Genomic DNA, 24,705 nt, shown 5'->3' on the forward strand with positions numbered 1-24,705 from the left:
CAATTATTATTTTTATTTGATTTCTTTTTAAAGTTGTACAGAGTATATATTAGGCTTCCCTTGAAAAAGGTACAAAATAGATCCCGTGGTAGAGTATTGACTCTTTAGCGGACTAGGAAGGGATGAGAATATATATTTTATCAAATTTAAATGTAAAATTTGAAGTAATATACTATATACGGGGTAATTAGCAATCTCAAGCAGATGAAACTCATGAAATATGCAAAACCTTATCTGATGCAAAGGAAGGGGACAGTGCAGTGAGTAAATTCACATCCGCTTGAGAATTGAGATCAGAGAGATGGCCGTTGCAACCGCAATAACGGTTCAGTCTTCTTCCTCTACACACCGCCTCCTAAGTGGCCGCCGCCGCCTACATTTGCCGTGCGCTTCTCCTTCCGCCGCCGTTATCACTAAAAATTGCTTCATCACCTGTAAAATCTCAACAATTCATCGAATACGCTGCTGCTCCGATTCATCATCGTCTTCGTCGCGTGGCTTTGGCTCCAACGACTCAAAGGTATCATCATATCACCTCCTATATGATTCCCAGAGCAATTCTGTATTCTCCTAAGCTATATTGCTGTATTTCCGTTTTTGTTCTTATGAATTGATATGAATTGAAGAATAAATAGTACTGTAGTGTTCAGTAGCTGATACTGCTCCACCGCAGGTCAAGAAGAAATCTTCAACCTCCAGAAAGGACTCTAGGTGCTCCTACTATCTCTGCACTTCCTTTTTATGTTTTGGATTATGGAAATTCTCCCAATTTACACACCGAAGATTTCAAGAAAAAAAGTAAAAATCATTTAAAGGGCAATTGGGATTTTATATTTTGCGCGATAAAATGTTGTTTTGGCACAACGGATGTTACTCTTAGCCAAGTTTGTTCTCTTGTTTTGAGGATAACACCCTTCAAGATCAGAACTTTGGGCATTTGTGTGATACGGTGTACTTTTGAAGAAGAATAACTCAAATCTGCTATTTGTATTCTTCTTCTTTTCTTTTGAGAACACTACTTTTCATTTCTCTTATTTACTTATGAGTAATGTATGTATTTTGAAATATAAATGGTGACAATCCATTTAACTTATTGTAACTATCTGAATAATATCGTGGTTGTTTGTGACAGGAAACCTCCTTCTCAAAGATCTGGTTCTGACCTTAATCGTAAGTGGTTGTTCATACCTAGCATATTATGTAATTTCTTTTAGTATGATTGATTTTCTAGAAGTTTTAAGGCAGATAAATTTGACTTTTGAGGAGTTTTGATATTGATAAAGTATAGTAAAGGAAGAAAGTTCACTTTTAGAGAAGCTGGGCTGCATGTTTATTTTTTAGGAAATTAGAATGTACATAATTTATGCCAGAGAGAGAAATATTCCCCTTAATGTGATACCTCATTGGGTTCCTTGTTTGAATCATGCCATGTTTCAAGTCATTCTTTTTCCCCATTGCAGAAGCACCTAGTCTAAATCCCCAAAACAATGTGTTGAAGTCAACAAACAGTGTAACGGATATCGAGTTTGAGGAAAAGCTGCAAGCGATTAAAAGGTGTCTCTACAATTCAACTCGTCTTTTAAGTAATTATGTCACCAGCTACAATTGAATTTTGAAATAATTGTTTAATTTTACCAGTACTTGCATAAATTGATTAGGTCAGCACTTGAGCAGAAAAAAGTTGAGGAAGAGACAAAATTTGGAGCAATTGACTATGATGCTCCAGTTGAGCCCAAAAGTAGTAATGTTGGACTAGGTACTAAGGTAGCATTCCTGACTGATGCCATTCCATACCAGTGTGAAGCTCTTCACATGAATATTGATCAAGAATAGCAACATCATGGAATTGTACAGATCGGAGTAGGAGTTGCTGTTGTGGTCTTTGGATTGGTGTTTGCCCTTGGTGACTTTCTTCCCTCTGTAAGGTGTGGTTTATATGTTCTAGCTGGACAGAATTTCTTAAATTTCGATTGGGACATTAGCTATTCTAAAATTTCTAGAAACTTTCCAATATTTCATTATGTCCTTGAGTTGTAATGTTCCATTTAATTTTTCTGTATATCAGAAATTTAAAAAAGAAATGAAATGAGACTAATAGGTGGATGCTACATCCTGATAGTTGTGCTTCATAAATGTGTTACTGCTGGATGGAATACTGAACTCCTTCCAATATCCCATTTCCAATTTTATTATGTCTTCTTTAACTCATTATATCCTGTAATTGTTTTTGAGCCAAATATGATCCTAATATGCCTTTTGGATGTCTAGTGTTAAGCCCACAAAGGAAGTCACCGCAGCTGATAAGAAAATTTCAGAAGAGGAGAAAGCAAATCTTCAGGTAAAGTGTATGACATTAATTGAATCTCATTTGAAATCTTTGTATGTACAAGCGTACTTTGTTTAGTTGAGTTGGTTGTTCCTGCCAATGGGATGAAGCTATATTGGGAAATGATATCACTTTTATATCACCCTTATCTATATCTTTATGCTTTCGGTATCAGTTTTCTAAGCCTAGAGAGTTGCCAATTCCTTCCTTCTTAGAGAAAGGAAGTTTGCATGTCCCTAGAGAGTACTACAATTGCAATTTAGAGTGCATTCTTTACCAAGCTATAGGGGTTGTATTGTTTGCTTCTCTATTTTGCATAATTTGTATTTTATTGTTTCCAATGGAAAATTCTTTTTATTCTTTTCCTAGTTCTCCTGCTCTCCTCTTATAAATTATATTCTGTTTTAAATATTATTATCCCTGCAGATAATTAAGACATCATCCTTAATTGTTTTTGCAGAAGAGCCTGAAGCAATTTGAGGACGCCCTTGCTACCAACCCAGAAGATCCAACTGCTCTCGAAGTTAGTTGTGATCTTTATCTTGTAATTCTATATTGCAAAGTTCCACCTTGATTTTGCCACATCAAGATACAACATTCTTTTATTTCCTTGTTGAATAGTTTTAAGGTTACATTCATTCAGTTTGGAGATGTCTGTTAATCACATTGAGAATAGATAAAAATAAGAATTACTTCTTGATTAAATAAAAAAGAGTCCCCCCCCCCCCCCCCCCTCTCCAAAAAAAAAAGAAGAAGAAGAATTTTCATCCTTGTAGCTCTCGTTTAGTGTCATTTGAAATTTATTTACTTGCTCTCAATACTTTCCTATGTGCCCTGGCTCAAGTTTTGAATAGGCATTTATGAGGATGTAGTAATTTTTCTGCTTTTTAGATGATAAATTACAGACCATGGTATTCTGCATTTTCCATCTCTAATATGGGACTTCTTAAAAATCTTCTTTTGCACAATTGCCTTGATCTTGTGATGTACACTACAAAATATTTCACATTTATTTCCTTTAATTGTTTGTGCCAATGGATTCACAATCTATTGTGGATGTTTGCAGGGGGCAGCTGTGACCTTAGCAGAACTAGGAGATTACACTCGAGCGTCCTCTCTGCTCGAGAATTTGGCTAAGGTTTGCTATGTCTAAGCTTTTTTATTTTGGTTCACAAAGGAAATTTGCCGTTTACATATCACAAAATGTTGATGCTACTTAAGAAATCACTTGCTGAGATTGCAGAAGAAGCCAAATGACCCTGATGTTTTTCGTTTGCTTGGAGAAGTTAAGTATGAACTTGGAGATTATGAGGGCAGTGCTAGTGCTTATAAAAGTTCTGCAATGGTCAGTATTTTAATCTATGGGTTCCCTTCACATATTTCAGCATGATTACTGCTGCAAAATACCACCACATTTGTTGTTAGTACATATACAGTGCTGGTGTAATTCGGCACTAGGTTTTGCTGATAATATATGTGCAGCACGTGCTAATGTTTTTAAATTCAGCGTAGTTTGACTAGTTTCTTTAAGCATATTAATCCTTTCATCATTTCATTATAGGTATCAAAAACTACTGATTTTGAAGTTCTCCGTGGGTTAACAAATGCACTGCTTGCTGCCAAGAAACCTGATGAGGTTGGTCTACTCACTATACTAACAGCTACTGTATTATTAATTGAGAAAATTGTAATTTATGCCCTCACAAATATGCCAATTATCAATGTCACTCCTGAATTATTAGTGGTGTAAATGTTGCCCCTCAATTTTTTAAACGTGGTATATATTGCCCCTCCCCTAAATTACCCACCGTTTTCCTTGTTTGAAGACTACATTTTTTTTCCTCCATTTTTTCTTTCTTCATTTGTTCTCCTTCCGTCGACAATAATGTTTCTCCTTCCTATTAGGGGAGGGGCAATATATGTCACGTTTTGAAAATTGGGAGGCAACATTTACACCACTAATAATTCAGGGGTGACATTGATAATTGGCATATTTATGAGAGGCATAAATTACAAATTTTTCCCTTATTTATTTGTATTACCACTATTTATTTAAGAAATAAATTGTTAGAATCTAAGATCGGGCCAGGGTCATCACTCAACTAGGTTGTAATGCACATGGGCCAAACCACACTAAAAGACTGAATCTAATCAATTAGCTAGTCTAATCCATGGCGTTATAAACCAATATGTTTCTATCTTATTTTCAATGTGGGACTCTTAACATAAATAAATAAGAATTCTTTGGACACAATACTTTTTGGGATTGGAGGTTTGCGTACTATTGGTTTGTCAAGTAGTAAATAAACTGTTTATTTGTAGATGCATTAGTTAATTTGAGTTGTATATATGTTTAGCATGCCTCAAGGAATAACTGTTTATATGATACAAATACTTCTTTTGTAGGCTGTTCAAATGCTTCTGGCATCTCGTGAACACCTAAATGAAGAAAAACCATCTGGTGGTAATGATGGATCTGAGAGCAGTGACACCAAATCTAGATCACAAGTGGATCCAATTCAAGTAAGGTCTACTTTTACGGCACTGATTAAACATCTATCCGTGATACTCTTGATTATGGATCTATATTGTCTTCACATCTTGTATAGTTTGCACAGTATAATAAGCATCATTTTTCTACCACAGAAGAGAGAAAGAGAAAGAGTTCCTTCTTACTGGGAAAAGACCGTTAGTCTGTCTATAATAATCACCTGCCTGTTTATGTTTAATTTGATTCTTAAAACGACATGTTCTGACCATGTTAATCTGGCAAAGAATCTTTTCATTGTACTCCAAAGTTGAATTGTTATTTAGAAAATTAAGTAACGTACACAAATTAAGGATGATTAAACCCAGCAATTTTGTTTTGGTTTAATAGGTCGACTTGCTTCTTGGAAAAGCCTACTCAGATTGGGGGCATGTCAGTGATGCTGTAGCTGTTTATGATCAAATCATCTCTAGCCACCCTGAGGATTTTAGGGGCTACCTAGCAAAGGTTCTTTCTATCTTTTCTTGATACACGCATCTTATTGACCAGCCTCACAGTTGAACAACTATTTGCATTGTGCATTATAGAAATTCAAGATTTATGCCGGCCGGCCTTTGCTTATTAACCTTTGTTTCTGCAGGGAATCATTTTGAAGGAGAACGGAAGTGTTGGAGATGCAGAGAGAATGTTCATCCAAGTAAGTATATCAATATGAATGTTATGGAGTCAGTCACACACGGACGGACTCCATTACGAGTTAGCCTCACGTTACATGATAGTTAAATATGAGATAAAGCCACGCTGACCTAACCTGTATATGATCTTGAATTGGAGTATTTGCATCACCCCTAGATGAAATGTTTTCTGCTTTTAAGTTGTCATCACATTCCTTGCAATACACTCTAAAAGTAGAGCGCTTATCACATATTATAAACATTATATATAGAATGTTCCTCAGATCTTGATTTTTGCATATCAATATATATATCATATCTACAACTTAATTGCTGCAACAGGCACGGTTCTTTGCACCCAAGAACGCAAAGGCATTTATTGATAAATATTCGAGGTGACAGACTATTGCAGTATGAACGCCTGCATCTTTGTTTGATTGACGCATTCCCCCGAAGGAATGATTTCTGGTACCACTCATTTATTCATGTCTTTGGCCACATGTAAATCATAGCTCCGCTGAATTTTTGAAGTTAATACATTGGAGGTGAGAAATTTGCAATATAGTTAGAACTTTAGAAGTGATTCCTGTAAGAAAATCTGTCGGCCATAGAGTCACATTTGTACAGAGTTGGCTAATTGTGAAGTAAAATTTTCACATGCACCATGCTATTGCTTGTGCAATCCCCATAATTTAATGTGCCCGTTGGATGTAATGATCCTGTTTGGTAACACACTGACTGAGTCAATTTTAACTTATTTAATCACTATTAGATGTTTGACTTGGTTAAACAACTAATATAAGTGTTTGATTAATTAACTTTTTGTAACAATTTATTGTTCCAAAACATTAAAATTCAAAAAACTGTTCAAAATAGTTTTTTCGATTAGCTTTTTGAAAAATCAGCTTGTGTTTAATCAACTATTAATTACCAGTTAATTTATCAAATACTCCGTATCTTTTTACAACTAATGCTATCAACTAGTCAAACTCACTAACCTAATCACCTAAAAGCTATTTACCAAACACCCTAATATAATATTTGTTTTTATAAACTTGATTATTGAGATTATGGCCTATTTGGTAAAATAGTTAGCCTATAGGTCAATTTTGGCTTATTTGACCACTATTAGTTGTTTGACTTGGTTTAAAAATCAATATAAGTGTTTGGTTAATTAGCTTTTTGTATTTTAAAATGTTAAAATTCAAAAAGCTACTCAATGTAACTTTTTCAATTAGTTTTTTGAAAAAAAATTATACCAAATAGTTATTAGCTAACCGTTAATTTACCAAATATTTTTTTACAATCAGTTAATGTTACCAACTAACTATACTCTCTAATTAACTCAATCAGCTATTAGCTAACCGTCATTTACCAAATAGGGCCTATATATTAAGCCTAACGGGTGTTGATTGTGGATATGTATTGTTTACAATCATTTATTTTTTTTTTTAAGTTTACAGAGTTTATAGAGACAAATACTATCTATACAGTATTCGGGTTGTGGGTTGTATTAGATATTTTAGAGACAAGTTAGTGTTTTTACAATACTCAATATAATTTGCATGAATTTTTTATAATATTTGATACAAATTGGACAGTGCTAATTGTCGCTATATAATTTTTCTATATATTTAATAATTAACTTTGTTTATGTTTGGTAAGGTTGATGGATGAATACTTCTTAGTTTATATATATATTTTTGAAAATACTTCTTAGTTTATATAGTTCATAATCAATAACTAATCATTAATGAGACTATGACATGCTTTTCTAGTCTCGAGCATATTAGGGAATGCTTTTCAAAATTAAGACTTGTTTATAGTGTAAAGTCAATAAATTTAAATTTAAATTTAAATTATTATGATAGAATTTTTTTAAAAATTCAAAATTAAATATCTAGATCTAAAGAGCTTTGGGCCAAATTTTTCTTCGAGTAAGCAGTCATGCAACTTTACGACACAACCGAAGTAGATTAGTCCCATAATAGTGAGAATATCATACAACATATAAAAAGATTAAGAGAGACTTTAAACTTTGTGTTTGAGTCGTTATCAAATATGAATTATTCTAAGATTCCAAAGTCGTAGTGATTGAGGCAAGAGGTTCGGTCTCAACCCATTTAGTAAATAATCGATTGCCACTATTACGTATCTTTTGTTTCTTTTAAGGCTTAAGAAGACGATATCAATCTAAATTCTTAACGAAGGGATGTACTCCTTTTAACTTTCTAATTATTTTCTAGATCAATTTTAAATTCAACGTTAATACTAGTCATGTTGGCAACTCAAAATTAAAAACAATAACGCTTACATATAATACAAAAACTAAATTTATTATTACTTTATAACTTGGAGAATTGGGATCAAACCAAAAATACACCTTTCTCAATAATTAATTAATAAAATAGAATCAAATAATAGGTACAATACTAACCAACTAGATTTGAAAGCAATAGAAAACGGTAGTACCGTGGTACCAATAGTGCCGCCCATATCAACAAGTTGGTATATATAATAATTAATTAAAATGAAATTATAAAGTATAAACCAATAATGTTGTAATAATGAGCAGCTAGGCAGATCATCTAGCTGGTCACTACCACTCCTCATCATATTTATTTATAATTTAATAATATCTAATCATCAATGAACAAACAATATTCTGAGATCAAGACATGGATGTAACAATAACAACCTTTTTCATTCAATTTTTTTTTTTTTTTTGATTGGGATGGCAATATGGATTGGATTTGTCTATCAACAATACCTATAATTTTGATTGATATAAATAAATTATGATTTTTTTTTCTTTTTAACTTTGAAAGGTCGATCACCTGGCCTACTAACAGAAAAAATTGCATTTAGATAGAATTATACCAACTATTATAAATGACACAATATGTGAAAGATTAGAGACATAACCAAGAGACATTAACTCAAGTGAAAAGCATTTGAATTCCTTCAATATGTACAACAATATTATAAGAGAATTACCCTTAAATGGAGTCTATTGAAGTACGAAAAGTCAATGAGAAAATTTTGGCCCCTTAAGTTAAAAGTGAAAAATTGGAACAAAGTCAATGCAAAATCAAATGTGGAAGCAATGATGGACCAAAAAGGAAAAAAATAAAAAGTCATTGCATTTTCCCCCCTTATTTTAGTGATGCTGATCATTTCATGATTGATGGTTAGATCTAACGATACTAGAGCAAGGAAGGAAAAATATCATGATAACATTTTGATAATTTCTTCAACTTTAAGAATGTAATTTTAAATATTGTACTGTGTATTTTTTGTCATTAAAAATGTAATACACTTGGGAACATCTTTTAGAGTTTTTTTTTTTTTTTTTTTTTTTTTTTGATTTAGTATTTTGCCTTTTCGTTTGGTTTATTGATTCCCTCTTTACTGCTTAGCTTATAGTTTAGTACTTAGGGTTTAGGTTTAAGATTTTTCTTTTTGTTTAGGTTTTAGGGTTTATCTGAAAATGCATCCTATAGTGTTAACAGTTGCATTCTATAGTAAAAAAAAAAAAAAAAAAAAAAAAAAAAGGCTTTTGAAGTTGAAAAAAATTGTCAAAATGTCACTGTATTTTTTCTCTCAATTTGCATTAGATCTGTTAGATTATTCTAGATAGAAGACTGAAATTAATTATTAATTTTTCTTTTAAGAACAAGTTCTCATATAAATATGCTATACACGACATTCAATTTTTCCATCATTATAAAACTAATAGAGATTTGTTGACTCAAAACTTTACATACTATTTGTCTCAAGAGTTTACTTTATTACAAATATTTAATTGCTGAAATGGTAGCAATGTCATTGTAATGCCGCGTGGAAGCTAAGTGTAAACAAATACTCTTGCTAGCAACTCAACTTATGGATAGAATTAGTCAATTCGATGTACAATAAATGTAATATGACTATGAAATTATAAATAATAATCATCCTAATAATAACAACAATAATAGCAAAAGCAAATGATTATACAATCATAGCAACTAACAAGCACTCATCATGCAATAATCAAATAATTTTAGTCAAGTCAAGCAATTAATTAGTTAAATTGTCTCACTTGTCTTTTTATTAGACTTTTTTTAATGTACTAATCGATTATATTATTGATTCTAAAAATAACAAATTTTTTATTTTATACTAGCTTAGTCTTAAGATTTTTATCATCTTAGCGTCAATTTATTTTTTTACAAGACCTCCCCTATAATATTGTCACTGCAGTAAAGTTTAATCACCAAGTTCATAATGGATGGACTGATGTGATTTCTCTACGCCTAGGACACCGAATGATAGAATCATGAGAAAAAAATACAGAATATTAATATCCATGCTAAAATTTGGATATCTAAAAATTTATATGTTTGAATGCATGTTACACCCTTTTTTTTTGTGCTAATAAAAGACTTGTGTGTGTAACATATTGCAAGGGAAGGTGAAATGAATTAATAACACTTACGACATGTTTGGTTCAGATAATGAATTTTGAAGGAATAGAAATGTTATTTCATACGGGATGATATAAATAAAGAATATAGTAGGGATTATATTCCATTATTTGATTCACTAAACAAATAGCTTTCAGGAATTGTATTATCATGTTTGATTGGTTTAAGGAATAAAAATATAATAAGTATTCAAAAGACATAAATGTCTTTTATATTAAATGTTATATACGTGTGTGTAAACAATAATAATAATAATAATAATAATAATAACAACAACAACAATAATACTATGTAATTATTATTTATATATATATATATATATATATATATATATATATATATACACTCCCGTGCAAATAGAGCGCAGGGCCGGTCCTATCATTTTATAGGCCCGGAGCAGGATAAAAAAAGGGGCCCCGGTTAATATATATTTCATATCTAAATTTTAAATTAAATAAGGAAAATATTATTAATATCAATAACTTTAAATAAGATACAAGTTTTTAACAATTTATACACAACAATAATCATGAAAAAAATTTCTAGGTGCTTTTCTTAATGCAAAATAATAAATAATCGTATAAGTGTCTTCATAAATAAATAATATTGTAGTTTATAAAAATGAATAAATAATTTAAAATCGAGTAAACTTATAAACAATAATATTTATCATAATAAATAATAAATTAATTATTATTAAAAATTTATAAAACAATAATTACAAACATATGAAAAGCTCAAAAAAAAAAATTTGACTAGGAGCAAGAAATTAAAATATTTCAAAACACGATAAAAAAAATGCAAAAAGATATGAAACATAATTATCTAGATAAAATAGTTTGAACATAAATCATATTATAAATCACACATCTTCTATATTATTTATATGATTTTTATAAATACTTTTTTTTTTTGAATACAAATACTTTTTCTTTTAAATAGATAAATTTTAAACTTTTTTAAGAATACTTTGAATACATATAATGACACATGATAAAAGCTTCTATATTACATTGATTAGATATTCATAAAAAGGTACGAAGTAAATTATCTTTTAATTTTTTTTTTTTTATAATTCAATCTCAAAATATATCATATAACCCCCTCCGTCCTATTTTTACGTGTCTTGTTTGGTTAACATGAGTTGATTGAAGTTTTTTTAATTCAATTTTTCATAATATGTTTAGTATAAGTATATAAAAATTTATAAATTTAGAAATTGCATTAAAAATTTAATATAAAAATTTATATATTTAATATAAAAAAAATTTCATAATATGTTTAGTATAAATATATCAAAACTTATATATTTAAAAACTACATTAAAAATACTACTCCGTATTAAACACAAAAAATCAATAAAAATAAATTTTTAAAATATACATTAGAATATAAGCAAAGAAGTAAAGTTGAGGAATTCTAAAACATAAAGGGAAGGATTGGATCATGGGCATTTTGATTAAATGAGATTAAAATTTAAGTATCTTACCAACTAAGCTAATTCACCTTACTATAAAACATATGTATATAAATTACTTATACTCAATACATATATACTATATAGTATATATATAAGAGATAGGATGGGGCCCTCCCCCAAGCATGGGCCCTGGGCAAGGGCCCAGCCTGCCCTTGCCCCAGGGCCGGCCCTGATAGAGCGCCCAGGTGCGAAATAGAAATGTCTGATATCCGTCCACGTGTCCAGATCTAATGGATGAGAAACACTGATTTTTTTTTTTAAAAAAAAAAAAATCGCGGTGGCATTTTCATAAATAATTGAACATCGAAGTGCAAGTAAAATGTATTACAAGTGCATGTAAAATATATTATAGGTGCAAGTAAAATTTACACTGAGCATCAATACTAAGTGCACATATAGTTATAAGTAGTTGCACATATAATTATAAGCAGTTGCACCTAGGTGCATGAATGTTTGCGAGTGGTTTCATGGGTACTACTACCCGTTGAACTCCTCGGAATAACAAAAACGATGCCAAACAGAACGAACTCAGATCAATGAATGTTAACAAGGCAAAATTACATGCACTTGCAAGCGAAAGTAGGTGCACTTGTAGGTGAAAGTAGGTGCAGGCGATCAATGAATGCAGGTAAAAACTACATGCACTTGCAGGCGAAAGTAAATGCACTTATAGGTGAAAGTAGGTGCACCCGATCAATAAATTCTGACACGTGGCGCGCACTGATTGGTTCGCATTTCACACCTGGGCAGACATTCGCACATGATCAACTAAGAACAAGATCCTCCTATAAAAAGTGAAGACGGATCTTAGTCGTCCATCATGATTTATCAACGGTTGAGAATTTTAGTAAAAAAAATGTAGGTTTACTTTTATAATTATCAAAACTTTTTAAGCTTTTAATATTTATAAAAAGATGCCCAATTTTATTTTATTTTTTCAGAACTCTCAACCGTTGATTTACCCAGATGGATGGATTTGATTAGTCGTCACAATTGAAAATAATTATTCCCCTTGTAAAGAAAATAAATCATTCACAGAAATGTTATTGATAGGAATAAAATGTAAAAATAAACAATAGAATAAGTATATTATGAGGATTGTTATTCAATTTCTGAATTATTCTATCAACCAAACGTTGGTGTTAAGAATGTTACTTAACAGAGTGAGGACAATTTGTGAATTAATTTAGTTGTGAAGCACATGCGAAATAATTACGTAGACAGTGCACGGCAATCCACACAGTTAATACACAGTAAGAAAGTGGAGTGAATAATGAAAGGCAGTCATGTGACCAATTGACCAAATATTACTACTTAATCATCATCTGACTGTTAACGTGCGCCTTGCGATTTTGCCGGAAACTTGTCCGCCGATCAATTTTCCGTACGGACACTTTGCACCGTCCAGTTAATCTTCCCACCAGGTAAAGGTAAAGCCCATAGTATATCTGTAATTTATTTAATCTTTAATTTATAAAAAAGTTTTTTTTTTGGAAACAAATAGAACTTTCATTAAATTAAATCCGCAAGAAGTTCGTTAACAATAAAAGCCGGAGGGATAGTAACCAACTCCTGACGTACAGACAAAGAACAGGCTTCCTTACACTACAAGAAAAATGCACATAGACAACACTAGAAAGACAACAGTTTTTAAGAAAAGTGTTGTCTTTTGTATAAAAGACAACAGTTTGGTCCAAAACCGTTGTCTTTGATGCAACACTTTTGTCAAAGACAACGGTTTTTACTTAACCGTTGTTATAAGTGTGTTGTCTTTGTGCATTTTGTGAAAAGACAACACCACAACGACAACGGATTTTTAAAACTGTTATCTATGTGCGTTTTTTTTTTTAAAAAGACAACGGTTTTTTTAACCGTTGTCGTTGGTGTGTTGTCTTTAAGAGCATTAGAATACACAACACTAGAAAGACATCGGTTGTTTAAAACCGTTGTCTTTGTGCGCTCTTTTTTTTTTAAAAAAGACAACGGTTTTATTTAACCGTTGTCGTTGGTGTGTTGTCTTTAAGCGCACTAGAATACACAACGCTACAAAGACAACGGTTTTTTTAAACCGTTGTCTTTGCGCATTATTATTTTTTAAAAGACAACGGTTTTATTTAACTGTTGTCATTTATGTGTTGTCTTTAATAGCACTTGAATACACAACACTACAACGACAACAGTTTTATATAACCGTTGTCGTTGCGCGTTCTTTATTTGTTTAAGACAATAGTTTTATTTAACCGTTGTCTTTGGTATGTTGTCTTTAAGCGTATTTGAACACACAACACTACAAAGACAACAGTTATAAAAAATCGTTGTCTTTGCGCAATATTATTTTATAAAAGACAACGGTTTTATTTAACCGTTGTCATTTATGTGTTGTCTTTAATAGCACTTGAATACACAACACTACAACGACAACGGTTTTATATAACCGTTGTCGTTGCGCGTTCTTTATTTGTTTAAGACAACGGTTTTATTTAACCATTGTCAACCGTTGTCGTTGCGCGTTCTTTATTTGTTTAAGACAACGGTTTTATTTAACCATTGTCTTTGGTATGTTGTCTTTAAGCGTATTTGAATACACAACACTACAAATACAACGGTTATAAAAATCGTTGTCTTTGCACATCATTATTTAATGAGTTGTATAAAGCAAAGATAAGAATGTTAATAACAAGAGTTGAACCTTTAACCTCAAACTTAACAAATAAGGTTTAACCAACTAAGCAACATAAACTCTTGTGTTTAAATGTGCAACATTTAGTATATAACTGGGTTGCTTCTGTGTTGTTTGTGAAAACCAAGACAACAATTTTAGAAAATAATTAAAGGATCCCTTAGGAAGAATAGAACCCAAGACCTCTAACATAATAAACTAAGTTAAACCGACCAAACCAAATCAACACTTATGTACTCAAGTAAACTAATATATATACTTGATATAACCAATTTTCTTATGTGTTGTCTTTGAGACCCAAGACAATGATTGTATAAAATAGGTTAAGGATGCCACCACAAAAGATAGAACCCAAGACCTTTAACATAACAAACAAAGCCAAATCCACCAAACCACACCAACTCTTGTGTACTAAAGTGTTACACCTTATCTTTTAGCTATTATATCCTGAGTGTTAACAAGAATAAAAATGTAATTAAAATTTGTTGTCCAAATATATTGCATAAAAATTTAACAAATAAAGAATACAATTCAAAAGTTAATTTAATAGTTATATTTTCGTTCATATTTAAATATAAAATTATTCACCAAAATTTCAAAGTCAATTCATTAAAGTTTTATTTTCATATTATAATTAAGACCAATCTATGAATTCAAAAAAAAAAAATAAAAATATCAAGTATAAAAAACAATAGATTATATCTATAATATTTTTTTAAAAAAATTTGGGCACCCAAAATTGAGACACGTGGAGAATGAATATGAAAGAGTAGTTGATCGATGCCGTACAGTTAGCTATCACAAATTATGTCGTACATTGATCAAAGTCCACCAACGGCACCGTTACCGTGTCCACACTACAGTGTGGACACGGGTCCATAGCATAACGATTGGTTAGCTATATCCCATTTCTTTTGCCATGATCTTAGCTTTGTAATATAATTGGGCCGCGAGTTGTCGGTAATAAACCTCGGGGTATTAAAGGGCAAATTATGCTGTGCAACTGTTCTATGTTCATAATAGCTGAACAATGCATTGTGAACACGAGTCCAAAACGTACGACGTCGTTTTCACAAAATTATATGTTCATAATTTGATAACTATACAGTTTAGAAATTATGAATCAACAATACAGAAATTATGAATCTGTAGTATAGAAATTATGAATCTACTACATAGAAATTATGAATCTACTGTATTTAAATTATGAATCTACTGTATTTAAATTATGAATCTACGATTTAGAAATTATGAATCTACGCTTTAGAAATTATGAATCTAGAGTAAAGATTTTATGAATCTACAGTATAGAAATCTGTGAATCTCGCGTTCTGTACCTATATACCCGGTACTATTTTAATTGGGTCTAGTGACCCGGGTAATAAAACTAATATTTTCTTACCCTGTTCTATATCTATATTGTCCGGTTTAATTGGGTCTAGCGTTCCGGATGCCGCGAAAAATTTATTATTATTTTATTAGAGAGCGCGAAAAATCAACCCAAAATTTAGCCCTACCCGCCCAAACTTAGAAAATTTTCATTTCGCCCAATTTTATTCCTCGATCAAGAGAGTTCTACCCCCAATATTCCAAAATTTCATTTCGCCGATCAGGAGAGTTCTTCACTGCCATCCCTCTGCCGACGACGACAACCAACAGCCATCGCCTCAGCCTTAGCCACACTCGCCGCCGCCCTTCCTCTCGCCCTCTCATTTCCGAGACCTCCGGCCGCCGCTCTTCCTTCGCCGACGACGACGGCCGACAGCCACAGCCTCAGCCTCAGTCACACTCGCCGCCGCTGCTCTTCCTTCTACAGCTCTCTGTTAAGTGCACAGGCCTCATTGTAAGTCTAATCTTGCTTGTCTTTCTATTTTTTTTTCATTCCAGTCTAATCTTCCTTCTATACAGCTCTGTTATATGCATGCTATTTAGGTTTCACTCTTTGTGGTTAAAGAAAAGGTCTCAATTTCTTTAAAAGATTCGTTTGTGTGAATTGTTGTTGCTTTGATTTGCTTTTGAATTTTGCATTTGGATAAAATCTGGGCTAGTCTCATATTGTTTTAATCTGCTTTAATTTTTAAGGTTTTGCTTCTGTTTTTGCAATGATGAACAAGATTAATTCATATTTCTTAAGCAAATTTATTATATGTGTGTTAAAAGATCTTCTATTATGTGATGTTAATTAGGCTGCATTGATTGTATGGAAATTGTTATGTTGTGGAACCGTATCCACCTTGCAAGGTGGGCATGGTTCCACAGCATAATTTGCCGAGATGATAGGAAAAGGGATTCCCCCGAATACCATCACTTATGCTCCCTTAATTAATGGTGTCTGTCTGGATAATAGGATTGTGGAGGCTGTAGAACTATTTAGAAAGTTGGTGAGGGAGAATGTGTGCAAAATTAATCAAGTTATGTGGCATTCTTATAACTGGGCTTTGCAACATGGGTCAACAAGCTTGTTGGATATGATACTATTCTGATTAATAGTTTGTTGAGTTCTCCGGGTCAATGTATTAAGTAGTTCTCTATATCTCATTTTACAGTTATTGCATACAGGACAAAATATGACGCAGCTTTTTGTGCTTTCCTCTTCAAACCTTGTGTTCTCCTTTCGTTGTACCCTAGAATAGTCACATCATTACATATGCAACAGGTTGACATGCATTATTCTGAATGCACATTTTATTTTTATTTCTGTAGTGCAATTCCTTAACACTTCTTTATGGTCCCTTTTCTGCAGTTTTGCCTCAGGCTTTCACAATTTCTGACATGCATTACTAGCCATTACTTATTTGGTTTTATGATTTTGCTTGGGAATTAGTGTTCCTATTAAAATGAGCCACATCTCATGCTCATTTTGAATTTGATTTTTTTTTTTTAAAAAAAAAGTACTTATTATGAAGAGTATATGGTATATGTTGCATATGGTTCATATTGTTTTTTCCATGATTCTGATGGTTATTTGGAACTTGCATGCAGGCTATCTTTATAATCACCAAACAAAGGAGTTCTTTAATCTTACTTATGCACATGAGTAACTTGAAAGAGATGGTTTGTTACTTGAAAGAGAACTTCAAGTTCTGAGGTAAATAAACAAGCTAAGTTCTGAGGATTCTCACTACCAAACCAATCATTGCATGTCTAGTATTATGCTTTCCTTACTTAGTGAAACACTTTGCATGTTTAAGGAAAAGTTGAAATGGATACACGAATGGGAGCTGCTCCTGCACCAAATCAAGTTCTGGTGAGTTCAGGTAATTGCATTTTCTTGATATTCAACTTAGTTTAATCATGCATATAGTGGAGTCTTGTTGATACGTTCGTTTCTTGTGCTTTAGTGAAATTATGCCTCGGATTAAAGATTTAAAGCTAAAAAAAATAGCTTTCTCCTTCTTTCTTTACTTGAGTTTCAAGTTCAATGTTGGAAAAGTTGTAAACCTTTAGTTCTAATAAAATGCTCTAAATGTTATTCTGTGGTGAGGGAGTCTACATTATATTAGTATTTGAATCCTTGTTGTGCTTGCATCATTTGAAAATTTATGAGTCTGTGAGTGGAACACAAGTCATATGAGTGTTTGTAGGGAAGTTTGTCATTGTCTTGGAATGGTAGTCTATAGCAGGCACTCATATATACAGCCATACAGGATGAGCTCATACCTCCTATGAGGTTGTTGTCATGGAAATTGTCACTGCAAAGATGGACATTCATAATGGGTGTCCAAATCTGCATTCAATATAAATAGGACACAAGCTGATTGAATGATTTAGTGGTGATGCAGTTGTACATTATATGCCTTGTAAAATGAACTGTTTGATTTTTCCTCATGTCCACTTAATTGCTGGTGGATGAATAATTTTGATATGAAGTTACAGCATTCCCATATGTTAGCTTGGATTGAGATAAATGAACTATTTCTAGAGAAGTATTTTCTAGATTTAGTTAGCTTTCCCAGAAGGTGGACCATAATATCAAACAAATTGTCAGATGCTTTGTTGAAGTATTCAGATGCTTTCTATTCTACAAACTGCAGGCGCTCATTTCTAGAGCAGAAGTTGGCAAGCTTAGATTTGCCAAAGTAGGAGCAAAAGGTTCTTCTCAAGGACTTGGAACGTAAAGAGACAGAATATATACGTTTCCAAGTATGTTTAGATTATCTTTTTAGATTTAAATATATTATGCACCTATAAGTTCAATAAATAAATTTTTTTTTTAGCCATTAGCATTATATTTCTTGCAAAAATGGTTGCTAAAGTACATATAAACAACACTCAACTTTACATATTAAAAAACATGTTTACCTCGTAGATATACTTTTCCCAACCAACCCTTATTTCTTCACTATGTAAAGTTGATTGTTGTGTATTTATGTTTTTGATCAACTATAATTGATCCTTAACTTTATCATCAGTTCTCAAACTTTTCCCTTTGAATTACCTAATTTTCAGTTTTGTGTTCCTATTTGAGGCTATACTTTGCAATTCATTAGGCTCTTGAACCTTTCACCATTGGCTCTTGGACCATTTTAATCATTTGGAAATTTCACCAAGGGCTTTATATACAAGGCTGCTTGACAACTGCTCTTCTGGCAAGTCTGATTTTGTATGGCAAATTTGTGTTTCTTTAAATGTTCTTCTCTTCTTTTGTGAAACCACCCTCATCCTCTTAATCTTTAAAGTGATCAAACTCCTTAATGAACTAGTAAAGGCTTGTCCCATATTAGAGAAATATTGTAAGCTCTAATAGTCTAATTACCTCATCTTACCATAGCTGGTTTTCCATACGGATATGATGAATTCAATGTTTCCCAGGCTAACTTTTTTGAAAGTTCTGTTGATACAGATTGTTATTGCATTTCCTTATCGGAGGAATGGCGAAATTGTAAGCTGCAAATACCGGGATATAAACAAAAGAAAAAGATTTTGGCAGGTGCTTGTCAATACCATTTCTTTAGCTAAGAAACACATTGATTTTAAAGCTTGATATAGTGCTACAGTTTATTTTCTAAACTCCACTAGCTGCATTCACACATTATTCATATTATGATTATTATCCACATTTATTGATTCAACCCTTATTGTGTCTTATCTATAAGGCTAACCTCTTCACCTTTGAGTTGGGGAAATTCCCTCTTAATTCTTAAATGATAAAAAGTGGTGACTACTATTCAGATTTTTCATTTTAAGATTTTCTTCTATTTATTGTTCTTGATGCTTTTGATTCTAAACTATGAATATCATTTGCTTTTTATTTTGTTTTTTGGCACAGTGTTACGTTACTAATCTCTTATTGTTGTGCCATTGTTACTTTTAGGAAAGTGACACTGAAAGGATATTGTATGGATTGGATGATATAACGGGAGCAAGTGATATAATTAGTGTAATCTCAAGTCTCTTAAATTTTCCTCTTTATAGAAGCACTTTAGGATTGTGCTCTTTATAAATGCCTACTCTTTTATTGCAGATTGAGGGTGACAAAGCAATTATTGATCTGGTGCGTTCTGAATGGGCCGATATTCTATGAAGTTATTAGAGTAGGTATGATTTGATCATTAGAACGTTGTGATCATTTAGACTTGGTTCGTGGAATTGTTTTTTGTAGTATTATGACTTGGATGATATATGATTCGATTAGAATTGGTCATGGAAGTATTTAGACTTGTTATTTTGAACCTTAGCTTGTGCAAAATTATGTAACTACACTTGGCCATGGTGAATGGATAAATTGATTTTTTATATGATTAAAATTTAAGCAGGTTAAAAACGGTTAAAAACCGTTGTCTATTTTACAATAGACAACAGTTTGAAACTGTTGTCTTTTGTACAATAGACAACAGTTGAAACTGTTGTATTTTCTACAAAACACAACAGTTTATGGGCGTGACTTTTAACAACAGCGATTTCAACAACACACAATAGACAACAGTTAAAAACCGTTGTCTATGTGCATCACTTTTAACAACATCGGTTTCAACAACATTGAATAGACAACGGGTCAAAAACCGTTGTCGTTGGTAGAAAAGACAACGGTTAATAACCGTTGTCTATGTGCGTGACTTTTAACAACACCGATTTCAACAACACTTAATAGACAACGGTTAAAAAACCGTTGTCGTTGGTAGAAAAGACAACGGTTAATAACCGTTGTCTATGTGCGTGACTTTTAACAACACCGGTTTCAACAACACTTAATAGACAACGGTTAAAAAACCGTTGTCGTTGGTAGAAAAGACAACGGTTAATAACCGTTGTCTATGTGCGTGACTTTTAACAACACCGGTTTCAACAACACTTAATAGACAACGGTTAAAAAACCGTTGTCGTTTCTAGAAAAGACAACGGTTATTAACCGTTGTCTATGTGCGTGACTTACAACAACACCGGCTTCAACAACACTTAATAGACAGCGGTTAAAAAACCGTTGTTGTTTCTAGAAAAGACAACGGTTAAAAAACCGTTGTCTATGCGCGGGACTTACAACAACACCGGCTTCAACAACAGAAATTATACCCCTACGACAACGGTTATTAACCGTTGTTTATGTGCATTTTTCTTGTAGTGTTAGCAAGGTTATGGGCAACACTGTTCGCAGTACGATTAACATACGAGATAGCAACGTCGGTAAGAGAACGAAGCATATCTTTAATATCAAGCAACACTAAATCGCATGATGACACATCTTGATCACGATTGAGATTGTGGACAATCTGCAAAGCATCACATTCAACCTGCACTTTGTGGAGGTCCATTCTCTTGATCCAGCTCAATGCTTCCCTAATGGCCAAAGCCTCAGCCTCCTTTGGTGAAGAAACTCCCACGCCTGGAATGCTTGATGCCGCCAAGAACTGCCCGCTATGATCTCTCAACACCCAGCCAAACCCCACTCGGTTGTGGGTAATGTTAACAGCAGCGTCGGTGTTCAGCTTCAAATTACCTAGCCGTGGTTTCTCCCACTTGTGAATCACTGGTAAACTTATGCATGGGTTACTGGAATCTTGCTCCCAAGCTGAGTTCCAATCTGCTAGGAAATATTTGGTTCCCTCAACAAGGCATCTGCTAGATGTGTTTTTGTTGTTCCATATCTTGTCGTTCCTTGCAAGCCATATTTTCCAGCAGATCAAGAAAAGGAGACGACATTGATCTTTATCAAGCATGGTAACGAGGATATCAACCCAAAGCTCGAAGGAAGAGGTGGCATTAGTGAGAACTGGTAGGCCAATTAGATCCCAGCATTCCTTCGCGAACCTGCAGTCAATAAATAAATGGGTGGTGGTTTCCTCCGCTGATTGGCACAGAGAACATTGAGTTTGACACTCTACCCTTCTGGAACGAAGACGATCGGCAGTTGGAAGGCTCCCAGAACAGGCTTGCCATACAAACACCTTGACCTTCCTTGGTAAATTAAGCTTCCACATGGTAGACCATTTCTTTTTTTGAATAGGATCTAATTTATAAAAAAGTTGATAACCGTTATTCAATAGTACATTCTGAATAAGATTCATTTTATTACGATCTAACTAACAAAAAATTACTTCGTAGTTTATTTTATTTTGAAATTGTTAAATCAAAGTCAAAGTAATAATAATAATAATAATAATAATAATAATAATAATAATAATAATAATAATAATTGAATAGAACATGCATTAAGTACATTTAAAGTAAATATGTTTAAAAAAATTAAAAGTAAACCAAGAGATGAATCTTAAGCTTGACTCATGGTCAGTATTGTTATTGTACAAATTAAGTTTCACCCTATTTAGATTTAGATTATGTTAGTCATAGACCAATACTCGATGGACGAGACAAATTTTGCTATGGTTAAATAAAACACAAATAATGTGTATATATAATGTTAACATCATTTAAGTTCATCTAATGTTTTTTAAATTCATAAACTTGTTGTGTATGTGATATATTGATTGAGACTACATCAACAAACTCTTCGATCACTTCACTAATAGTACATATCGGTCAACTACACAATCCAAGTTAGAAACATACATTAAATCGTCTCTTTTGTCGAGGAGGGATCATTTTAGGTAGGAAAAAGATGTGAAATTACATTGGTATCCTTGTGTAACATGGAGACTTAAATGTATAACTAACGGATCTGAGAATCAATTTGAGTAAATTTTGTAAGGACGTAATAATAATCTAGTAATGCAAAATTGATAGTCGATGACTAAAATATTGAAGAAGAAGAAGAAGAAGAATAGAAAAGTGTAGCATCAATAATCTTCCATTCACATAATGACCAGCAAAATATTGTTTATAGTTTGAGGAAGGTTTAAAGTTATACAAGTAGTATAGTAGTACCAGGTAGCTAGCTACTATGTAACACCATGTACTACTTACTATATGTTATGTTGCCTATGTTGTAGAGGCTCTGATCTGTGTGCATTCAAAGAAAGGAAAACAAAAATAAAAATAAAAATAAAAAAACTTTTCAATTTGAAAGTAAAAATGGTGCAGCTTTTGAATTTGTGGTTTATTGAATTGATTAATTATCTGCACATTTGAGTTTGAGGAGGAATTCCGGCGGCCGGATGATGGGCATGGCCGGCGTCTGGGGAATAGCAGCTGGTGGTGTTGGTGTTCGCTAACTCACCCAAATCGTGAAGCTGGAAGATGGGTTGTTGGCTGCGCGGCGGCGCCGGCACCGGAGGCCTCTTGCCGTCTTGTTGCTGCACCGCCTTGAGGATTTTCTCGAAAACGGCGAATTCGCAGGGGATCTTGAGGATCCCTTCTTGCTGGAACCCGAACTCTTCCTCCGCCTCCCTGAGCAAAACGCCGAACAGGTCGTGTGCGAGATACTCCGTCGGGATTACGAATCGCTTCACCTCGCCGGACTTCTCCACGCACTGCACCGCCAGGCACCCCTTCGGGACCGCCGCCGCGTCGCCGGCCGCCGCAGAGACGTCGGTGAAGGACAGGGTTCTCTTCAGGAACTTGTTGATGCTCTTGCCGGTGCCGGTGCCGGTTTTGGTGGTGGTATCGGCGGTGGTGGTGCCGTTGGCGGCGGCGCTGTTGGTGGCGGCGAGCTTCTTCCACTTCTTGAGGAGCTGTCGGAGCCTGACGATATCTCTGATCTTGTTAGAGCTCCCGGCGGCGGGGGTGGCAGACAACAGCAACTTCTTTGAGTTCTGATCCATTGTTATATTCTTCAATTGTATTTGCAATTTGCAGTTGCCTGGCAACAATATCTATAATGAAGGACCAGTGATCCAAAATTATATATATATGTGCGTGCTTGCTTCTTTTATGTGTATGAAACTGGCTTTACATATATATAGAACCACAAGCTTGGGGTGTTTAATTTTAATTTTAATTTTTTTATTTGGGATGGGGAGTGGGGTGGCCGCGTGGGTGTGGGGAATTTACTGTATACAGTACTTTTTTTGAATTGACCAACTGTATATAGTGGTAGAATTAAACATACCAATACAGGATCATAGCAATCGGAGTGCTGTAGAGTTTTGTCTCTCACTTCTATTCAGTTTCCTTTAGATGGTGTATGAGTTATATAATGTGAGTAGTGAGAGGACTAGTGACCTTGTATAACCACCAGTTATCATTGTTGTTGTTTGTCTTTAGGTCTCCTAAATTCTAATTAGGTCTCCTAAATCTTAATTAGACTCCTAAATGGTAGTCTAGCTATTAGGTTATTAGTGTTGCACCATATTAAATATTTAATATTATCATACTTATCATAATGTTATAATATTAATAATGACCAGGGACAACATTACATACTTATTTCTTTGTTCAAGGCAAAATCTCTTGTCCTAGACACTTAGCATTTTGACCTGATAGGATTGTGATTTGTGATAATATTAATTCTTTTAGAACATCTTCAATTCATTTGTTGATGTTTTTTGAGTTTTTAAGTTGTCAAGTAGGAGAGATGAGAGAGGAAAAATGTGAAAAAAATAAAATTAAAATCAATTAAAAAATTATTTTAAAAATAAAACGGTTGTTTAACGTGCTTAGCTTGGCGCGTGGTGTGCACACACTCGACTGGGCGCTTCTAGTGCACCTCAAATGCACGAGGAGACCGTCTTCTTTTCTTCTTGTGGGGCCAACTAAATCTGACAAAAATCAATGCCTCCTGCAAAAACTCAATTTATTCTCTCTCATTCGCATGTATATTATCACCTGTAAAAATCTCCCAAAATTCTTCGAATAGAGATGCTCTTAATATCATACTCAATTACTAATGTAGTAGTATGGTTATATACTCAAAATAGTAATTATTTTATGAACTTTTCTATAGTACCAACTAAACCCTTTTTTAGTTGTATCTAGTGACAAATGAATATGATATGATATATATATATATATATATATATATATATATATATATATATATTTGTGTAGTTCATGGTTCCACTATCGGACACAATGACTAATCCTCTCGTCGAATTGGTGTTTGGAGATTTAAAGTTGTTCCATACTCAAAACTAAAGATCAAACCATTGATATTTGATTAATGACGAATGAGTCTTTTTCACTCATCCACAACCCCGTAGTTACAAATGAATATGATGATGATTAACATCTTAGACTTATTTTATAAAACCTCATATAT

At 33.2% G+C, this 24,705-nt stretch overlaps 2 protein-coding genes and 2 long non-coding RNA genes across 4 annotated transcripts in view; 2 read left to right on the forward strand and 2 right to left on the reverse strand.

Moving 5' to 3' along the window:
- Positions 1-6,231, reverse strand: part of LOC109192341 — a 31,984-nt gene extending 25,753 nt beyond the window's left edge. The window contains exons 1-2 of the long non-coding RNA XR_002056079.1: positions 6,220-6,231; positions 3,982-3,987 (exon numbers count right to left, since the gene is read on the reverse strand). This is a non-coding gene — a long non-coding RNA (uncharacterized LOC109192341). The remainder of the gene's footprint in view (positions 1-3,981; positions 3,988-6,219) is intronic.
- On the forward strand, positions 192-6,198 carry LOC109192338. Its single transcript, XM_019342930.1, has 15 exons — positions 192-520; positions 674-711; positions 1,133-1,170; positions 1,461-1,554; positions 1,659-1,764; positions 1,855-1,925; positions 2,269-2,338; positions 2,787-2,849; positions 3,393-3,464; positions 3,570-3,671; positions 3,888-3,962; positions 4,733-4,849; positions 5,205-5,321; positions 5,455-5,511; positions 5,831-6,198. The coding sequence occupies exons 1-15, from the start codon at positions 302-304 to the stop codon at positions 5,885-5,887; spliced, it is 1,296 nt and encodes a 431-aa protein (XP_019198475.1). The 5' UTR covers positions 192-301; the 3' UTR covers positions 5,888-6,198.
- A 9,503-nt stretch (positions 6,232-15,734) lies between the features above and the next one.
- LOC109192358 lies at positions 15,735-19,669 on the forward strand. The gene is made up of 7 exons (XR_002056089.1): positions 15,735-15,957; positions 17,097-17,202; positions 17,306-17,371; positions 18,149-18,257; positions 18,958-19,044; positions 19,429-19,494; positions 19,579-19,669. It is a non-coding gene; the product is annotated as an uncharacterized LOC109192358 (long non-coding RNA).
- Positions 19,670-22,368: 2,699 nt separating this feature from the next.
- LOC109192347 lies at positions 22,369-23,364 on the reverse strand. The gene has a single exon (XM_019342938.1). It carries the CDS (start codon positions 23,267-23,269, stop codon positions 22,622-22,624), a length of 648 nt encoding a protein of 215 aa, XP_019198483.1. The 5' UTR covers positions 23,270-23,364; the 3' UTR covers positions 22,369-22,621.
- Positions 23,365-24,705: the final 1,341 nt, after the last annotated feature.

The sequence above is a fragment of the Ipomoea nil genome, unplaced genomic scaffold (assembly GCF_001879475.1).
Source record: "Ipomoea nil cultivar Tokyo-kokei standard unplaced genomic scaffold, Asagao_1.1 scaffold1770, whole genome shotgun sequence".
NCBI lineage: Eukaryota > Viridiplantae > Streptophyta > Magnoliopsida > Solanales > Convolvulaceae > Ipomoea > Ipomoea nil.